Here is an 8083-nt window from a genome sequence, read left to right on the forward strand (position 1 = left end):
CACACATCTGTGGGGCTTTGAGGAATCTGTATTTTGTGTGTGTGTGTGTGTGTGTGGGGGGGGGGGGGGCAACGACGACTATACATTGAATTCGCATTAAGATCACCCTTTACTCTTCAAAATAAAATACAATCACAATCATAGTCTCAGCGTCATGCAGTCTGTTTTAATTTGACAAGTTGCACTACCGCGATATAGCCTAACCGGGTGCACCAGTTCGTCCCTAACATGTCCATTTGATTGTTTTTGTTAAAACGCTCAAGGTTTAAGCACATCACGTTGAACCACATTCTACACCTTGCCGCTTGGAAATCGGCCAAGCTTGTGTCTGGTGTCAAGCTAGCCTGAACAGATACTTTCAGACGCCTAGTTTCTTCACCTCATTCCTGAGACAAGATTGCGCCCACCCCTTGTGTAAGCAATTTAAACCTGATAGAGGATCATCTGCCTATCTTTACACCGAAAATCTTTGTAAACTCAAGTTCTCATGCGCGGAGCTTTATCCAAAACCACAGTTATGATTTTTACGGGCACAAATCCGACCGGTTAGCGCGATAAAAGCACGTTTATTTTGATTTGTGCAACTGAGAAGCCCTAAACCAGATATATACGCGCGCCACTATCCTTTCCTTTCCCCATGAAAATGCTCTGAACAGGTGCCTGAACGAATGTGCACACCGACCAAAGTTTAGTAATATGAACTTATTTCCAAGTGGAATATATTTTTATTTATCTGTAGCAATCTGCTGGCTAGCGTCAGGTGTCCACGCATCTTGGTGGTAAGTATAAGTTAAATGATATATGCACGCAACTGAAGCCTGCATTAGATTGCAATTTGACATTGATTCCTGGAAATCTTTGTGGGGTTATTATTAGTTTGATAGCATGACATTATGCATTCTAATTTTGCAGGAAAGTTTAGTAACGTTTATGTAAAATAGACACAAAGTGTAATATATGGAAACAGGCTTTGAATATTTTTGTACACTGGTTCTAAATAGAGGTCGCCGACTTTACCATGCTACACTGGCCAATACGCCTTTATTTTGGACATGCAGGTACATGGGTACCCTCGGGTCGCAAGTGATGTGCGACAACATCCCGGGGTTAGTCAGCAAACAGCGGCAGCTGTGCCGCCAGCATCCCAAAGTCATGCAGGCTATAGGAGCCGGGATGAAAGACTGGATCAGCGAGTGTCAGTATCAGTTCCAGAACCACCGCTGGAGTTGCAACACCATGGCGCGGGAACACAACGTGTTCGGGCGGCTTCTTTCGCGTAGTAAGTAGCCAATTTAGGGGGCAATACCGTCGTTGGAATGCATTCCTCTGGGTTACTAACGTAATTGAGCCACTATTGAACCATACCAACTTCAGTCAATAGGCTACCTACAATCTATTCAAAATAAAAGGGTATACGTTAATGTAGTCATACTTTGTTCAATTGGGTTTGCGTCGCCTATTTGTCAGTTTGATTGAGTAGTAGTAATGTTGGCCAATCATGTTTCAACTTGCATGCAATAATTGAGAATGATTTCTCCAGAGCTGTAAATTCAACTTTACGCATTGGCTAATCTTTGTTTTAAAAGAATACTGGCTGGCAACATTTTGGCTCTCTGTATACACTTTATCCTGAGTGTGCATTGTATTTCTGACGTTGTCTTACTTGACCTGACACTGTCACACATGATCAAGTTGACGCACCCGCGTCGATCGGTAAGCTATCGGCGCGCTGCTCAAAAAACTGTCAAATGTAAACTGTATGCATTGCAACCTGTCAATTTACACCAGCTAGCCTATCGTTTAAGTTCTCAAAAAGTTTGCATATGGAAGGATACTCGATATCCGATTTGTTAGTCCTTTGAAATGGTTGACACACAGGTACAAAAAATCATAATGACTGTTAAGTCACGGCCCTAATCACTAGGGTCTCCCAGCAATTATACTGTTCTCATTAGGCAGTGGTCCTGAAGGCAGCGTTTAAAGTGCTACGATTGGAATTGCTGTTAAGTATGTTGGTCTGACAGCTCCCACTAAGAGCAGTTTGATCAACTGTATTTTGATGTTTACTGTTTTGCTCGCTCACTCACTCACTCACTCCCTCACTCACTCACTCACCCAGACCTCGCTCGCTCGCTCACTCACTCACTCACTCACTCACTCACTCACTCACTCACTCACTCAGACCTCACTCGCTCGCTCGCTCACTCACTCACTCACTCACTCACTCACTCACTCACTCACTCACTCACTCACTCACTCACTCAGACCTCACTCACTCACTCACTCAGACCTCACTCACTCACTCGCTCACTCACACACACCCTCCTCCCAACTCTTTCAGATTTTACATCAGTCTTTCTTATCGACATCACTCCCTTTATCATTGCTAGCAATGTGACCTTTTTATCCATCTTCAAGGTAGATGAAACAAGGAAGAAGTGAATACTTGTTTCCAATCTAGACTTGAGAGCAACAACAAACACAGACCATGCAGGTTCAACTTTAACAATCAAGGGTATCTTTTCAAGCATGTACAAGTGTGCCAATCCTGCCCTAAACCTTGATTCTTAAACTGTTAGTTTTTTTGTAGTAGATTTTTTGGTTATGGCTGTTGCCCTGCCAATGTCCGTATTTGTGATGGTCTCCCTTGCTCCTCTATCACCAGGTAGTCGCGAGGCAGCCTTTGTCTATGCCATTTCCTCAGCCGGCGTGGTGTACACACTGGCACGAGCCTGCAGCCAGGGAGAGCTCGACTCGTGCTCCTGCGACCCCACCAAGAAGGGCTCATCGCGGGACACCAAGGGCGCCTTCGACTGGGGCGGCTGCAGTGACCACGTGGAGCACGCCATGAGGTTCAGTCAGGTGTTTGTCGACGCCAAGGAGAGGAAGGAGAAGGACGCCCGCGCCCTCATCAACCTGCACAACAACCGCGCCGGCCGCAAGGCGAGTCACCGACACGCGCAAGCCTCGATGCGGACGCACGGGATGGCTAGCCGCACATATACATGCACATTTACATGGAATGACGAGAGAATACTAACACAAAGTCGCCCCCTCCCCCCCCCCAACACACCCACACACACAGGCGGTGAAACGCTTCATGACCCTGGAGTGTAAGTGTCATGGGGTTAGTGGCTCGTGCAGTGTCAGGACCTGCTGGCTGGCCATGGCAGACTTCCGGCGCACGGGCGACCACCTTCGTCGGCGCTACAACGGAGCTGTCCAGGTGGCCGTCAACCAGTATGGCACCGGCTTCGCTGCCCTCCTCGCCCACGCCAAGCGGCCGAGCAAGAATGACTTGGTGTATTTTGAGGACTCGCCCGACTACTGCATGCAAGACCATGAGTCTGGTAATCTTTTCATGCTTCTTTCACTTAAGGCGCTCCAAGAGATTTCGTATCGGAGAGTGTGAGTAAGGAAGAAAAAATACGAGGGAAAGGTGTGTGTGTGTGTGTGTGAGACACTGTAGGATCTGGATGCCCGTTAGGCAGCACACGATCTGAGGGGATATGGTGTCAGGCCAGTTTAACTTGAGCCGGTAACTGAAACACGAGCTGGCTGTACATTAGCCTTGCTAGGGTACACACACTAGAAAAGCACATTAAAGGGGAATGGAGGGAAAGTCTCCCACACCTTCTACCCTAGGGTTGGGGTGAAAAAGCAGGCTTCTTTATTTTCAGCAAAGTTCATAATAATAATAATAATAAACATTGAACTGATGTTATCTGTGAATCAGTCATTGTCATGATTTCCACTTAAGACTTAATTGAATGATTGTGTCAATTGAGTTAATTTATTTTAAGAGTCTGTGTATCATCTATGAGGGGACCAATCAGGGGACCAATCAGAATAACTTAAATCTCCTTTATCAGTGCCCCTCTGGGTGCAACTGACCTTAAAAACAATACAGTAATTTGGCATTAATCCATTTGGCACATGAGTAAGCCTGGTCAACTCATCAAAAAGTGACTGCAAGAGGTCTGGAGCATAGACACAACTTTGCGTTCAATTGGGAACATCCACCTTTTCCAAAGTTTCCATGCAGACAGCATACAGTGTCTCTTTGTCTTGTAACCTGTGAGGGGAGGGATGTGTTGGGACCATGTTGCGGATGGTACAGGAGCAGTAAGAACATGAAGGCTCTCAATGGACTGTGTACATGTAAGCAGGGTGAGCTCACAGCTCACTGGGCCCCTCGTGAGAACCACTCACCCAGTGTCTACCAGTCTGTCTCTCTGTCCACAGACCTGAACCACTCACCCAGTGTCTACCAGTCTGTCTCTCTGTCCACAGACCTGAACCACTCACCCAGTGTCTACCAGTCTGTCTCTCTGTCCACAGACCTGAACCACTCACCCAGTGTCTACCAGTCTGTCTCTCTGTCCACAGACCTGAACCACTCACCCAGTGTCTACCTGTCTGTCTCTCTGTCCACAGACCTGAACCACTCACCCAGTGTCTACCAGTCTGTCTCTCTGTCCACAGACCTGAACCACTCACCCAGTGTCTACCAGTCTGTCTCTCTGTCCACAGACCTGAACCACTCACCCAGTGTCTACCTGTCTGTCTCTCTGTCCACAGACCTGAACCACTCACCCAGTGTCTACCAGTCTGTCTCTCTGTCCACAGACCTGAACCACTCACCCAGTGTCTACCTGTCTGTCTCTCTGTCCACAGACCTGAACCACTCACCCAGTGTCTACCAGTCTGTCTCTCTGTCCACAGACCTGAACCACTCACCCAGTGTCTACCAGTCTGTCTCTCTGTCCACAGACCTGAACCACTCACCCAGTGTCTACCTGTCTGTCTCTCTGTCCACAGACCTGAACCACTCACCCAGTGTCTACCAGTCTGTCTCTCTGTCCACAGACCTGAACCACTCACCCAGTGTCTACCAGTCTGTCTCTCTGTCCACAGACCTGAACCACTCACCCAGTGTCTACCTGTCTGTCTCTCTGTCCACAGACCTGAACCACTCACCCAGTGTCTACCAGTCTGTCTCTCTGTCCACAGACCTGGCTCAAGTCTACTGGGACACTTACACACAAATGTACACATAGCCATATATATATATATATATAATGTGTGTGTCGCCTAAGACTTAACACATGCACAAAAACTTTATTTATTTATATTTAGACATTCACTCGGTGGACTGTCCCTCCTGAAGTGTGAAATCGATTTTCCTTGGCCCCATGAGGCAGGTGCTAAACTCATCTCTCGGCGCCCCCTCATCTTAGTCCAATAAGCAAATGCAGAGAGAGACACACAGGGAGGGGGGTCTCGCCATGATGTCACCCTGAGCAGCACAGCATACCATGTCTTACAGACAGGCTTGCTGCAAAGAGAAGCAGAGCTTGGTCATGCCCAGACACATTACCTGCAGAGAGCGAGGGAGAGACAGATGGAGAGGGAAGGGGGAGGGGGGGGGGCATAGAAAATTACTGTTGTACGTTGTTTGAAAAAGCTATTGTCCCCATATTTCATACAATCGAACAGTTGTTTGGTGCTAAATCGAATAGGAGGCAAATACTTGTGTGTGTGTGTGTGTGTGTGGGGTGTGGGCTTTGAGGGATAAGATGCAGCTGTGTGTGTGATTGTACTCCTGCTGTATAAGTGAGATGCTGGGCTCCAAGCAGGGTGGATGTCCGTAGACTGAAGGCACCTTCCAAATGAACACCTGATGAAGAATGTGAGCTCCGGCTGAAGGCTCCTATCATCAATCTCTCATCTGCCCTCCATCCTGCGTTCATCCTCTCATCTTTCACGCTCCCTCCCTCGCTCACCGTCTCTTAGTTTCTATTTAGAGGCTTGAACTGGCACCAATGTGGTAAAGTGTAGGTTAATTGGACTTGTTGGGCCTTTTTCCAGCCAATCTTTTGGTGGCATCAGATGTCTGTGAGCCGGGCCCAGACACCTATGTCTTTCAATAATACTTGAAAATTAATTTTATAAGCAACTGATGTCCAACTACATTATGCCTACTGGCACACACCAGTAAGTTTTATACTTTCTGGCATAATGTAAAACTGAAGAGTAAATATTTATATTTTCCTCAAACAAATAGGACAACAAGTAACTCGTTCCTCCCTCCTCTCTGTGCAGGTTCGGTGGGTACAGACGGTCGTGTCTGCAACCGGACGTCCCGCGGCATGGACAGCTGCGAGGTCATGTGCTGTGGCCGTGGTTACGACACATCGCGGGTCAGCCGCACCACCAAGTGTGAGTGCAAGTTCCATTGGTGCTGTGCAGTGCACTGTAGAGACTGTGAGCACCAGGTGGACGTACACACTTGCAAGTCCCAGACGTGACCTGGCTGCAGCCACGTCGACCAGACAAACGACCCGGCCTTCAGACCCGACTGGGGTGCATACCTGACACATCACTTCGGCCTGTATTAGGCTGAGTTAAAGCCTCAAACTAACTTTTGTCCATTTTCCATAAATCCATTATGCTTCAGTTAGCATGATTCACTGTGCAAGAATGTAAAGGTATAGACATTAATACAACCCCCCCCCCCCCCCAAATATGTAATTTGCATCCATCAAACTGCTGTAGTTACAGAAAAGACTATCAAGCTCTTAATCACCACTAGTGTTGTTTTTTTTTTTTAAAGGTGTGACGTGCACCTTTTTAAGAATAATACAGCATCAACATGGCATTATAAAGTCATTTACAGGTTGCTAGAGCAGAATTTGTGATATTAGGACACATCCATGTTGCGGTGTTTCATATACTGTATAGTTTGCGTATTGTCTATAGAGCTGATTATCCAAATATCTATATTAGTTTAGAGTAAAAGCTGAAGTTAAATTCCAAAATGCAACATCCACTCAAATGTCAACTTCTGTCAAATCTCTTTGCAAGCAAAAATAAATACTGTTGAGGGATTTTTTTTTTAATCACTAGCTGCTTTGTGCAATTCACTTGGATAATATTTCTTAAAATGATAGGACTTTGGAACTAAACACTTAATGTTGACCAACAAACAGTGGTACGCATGTGCGGTAATCAAATGTGTAAGCACTAAACAACTGTCATGGACAACAATTGATAAATTGACATTGTTGTCACCAAAAATGATCAATCTTTGTCATTTTAAAATAAAGTTTTAATGCAATTTAAGAAAAACGATTAGAAATGTGTGGATCACCCCAAATTGTGTCCATACCCCGTGCCTGCATAGCACCAGTCCCTGTAGGTACCAAGGGCTTGCTGTCCACATACCTTCATACTGTAAACAAACATAACAAAATACCCAAACATAGAGGACACATAGGTGGATGCTTTGGGGAAGTAATTAAAGTTCAAAACCCACCTTGTTCCCAACCCCTGAAAAAGAAAAGTAAAGTGAGAATGTAGTCAGATATCGTGACTGAGTCTGCACAAATGTGCATGTTTTTAGATCTGTTTTAAATAAGTACACTAATTCAATAAGAAAACACCACTTGGTATCAATAGTAACCAAGTTAAAATCTTGTAATGCTTAGGATTGTTTTGACAAACTTTTACTGAGAGAACTAAACAAAGAACTGTCAGTTCAAAACAAGTTTGATAGTCCAATCTTCTTGGTCCCTGGTGTTCTTTGCTCTTCACCTTTGCAGATGTGTTTTTCCAAGGTCATCATTTTGAGGAGTAGGGAAACAATGACACACCCTCTGTCCAACATCGTCAATAATATTAAGTTACATGTTTTCCTGGGGATATTTGTAACAAATAACGTGAATTTGAACCCTGTGAATAGTAAAAAAAAAAGAAAGAAAAAAGTTACCATGGATACGAGAAATCAGGGGAATGGCTTCTCCCAGTACTGCCTTTACCCATTTCAATTTATCTGCTTAAAGAAATTGGTTTGTCAGCACATCCTTGCAATTCTTTATGATGTAAATATTTCAGTGTGGGTTTAGTGTTGTTTTTGGACCAGTATTTCCTGTAGATTGTAAATGTCTGAGCTCATCCATTCCAGTTACCTTGTAGACTTGGTTGCACCAGACCCTTTCATGTCGCTCCTGGGCTGAAAAGCTACAAGATGTACCATGATCTGTCTTGCACCTCACTTCTGTCTACAAATATTAGTTTCAAT

The 8083-nt window shown here is 45.3% G+C and overlaps 1 protein-coding gene across 2 annotated transcripts; it reads left to right on the forward strand.

Annotated features, from left to right (window-relative positions):
- Window positions 1-66: 66 nt before the first annotated feature.
- Window positions 67-7228, forward strand: wnt2 (wingless-type MMTV integration site family member 2). Of its 2 annotated transcripts, XM_084671761.1 has the most exons (5): window positions 67-779; window positions 1059-1279; window positions 2666-2943; window positions 3086-3350; window positions 6106-7228. In XM_084671761.1, exons 1-5 carry the CDS (start codon window positions 697-699, stop codon window positions 6309-6311), a joined length of 1053 nt encoding a protein of 350 aa, XP_084527887.1. In that variant the 5' UTR covers window positions 67-696; the 3' UTR covers window positions 6312-7228. The 2 variants fall into 2 exon arrangements, with proteins under 2 accessions (XP_084527887.1, XP_084527886.1); XM_084671760.1 differs by having other exon boundaries at window positions 67-1279.
- Window positions 7229-8083: the final 855 nt, after the last annotated feature.

The sequence above is a fragment of the Hypomesus nipponensis genome, chromosome 14, assembly GCF_054491055.1.
Source record: "Hypomesus nipponensis isolate SF chromosome 14, ASM5449105v1, whole genome shotgun sequence".
NCBI lineage: Eukaryota > Metazoa > Chordata > Actinopteri > Osmeriformes > Osmeridae > Hypomesus > Hypomesus nipponensis.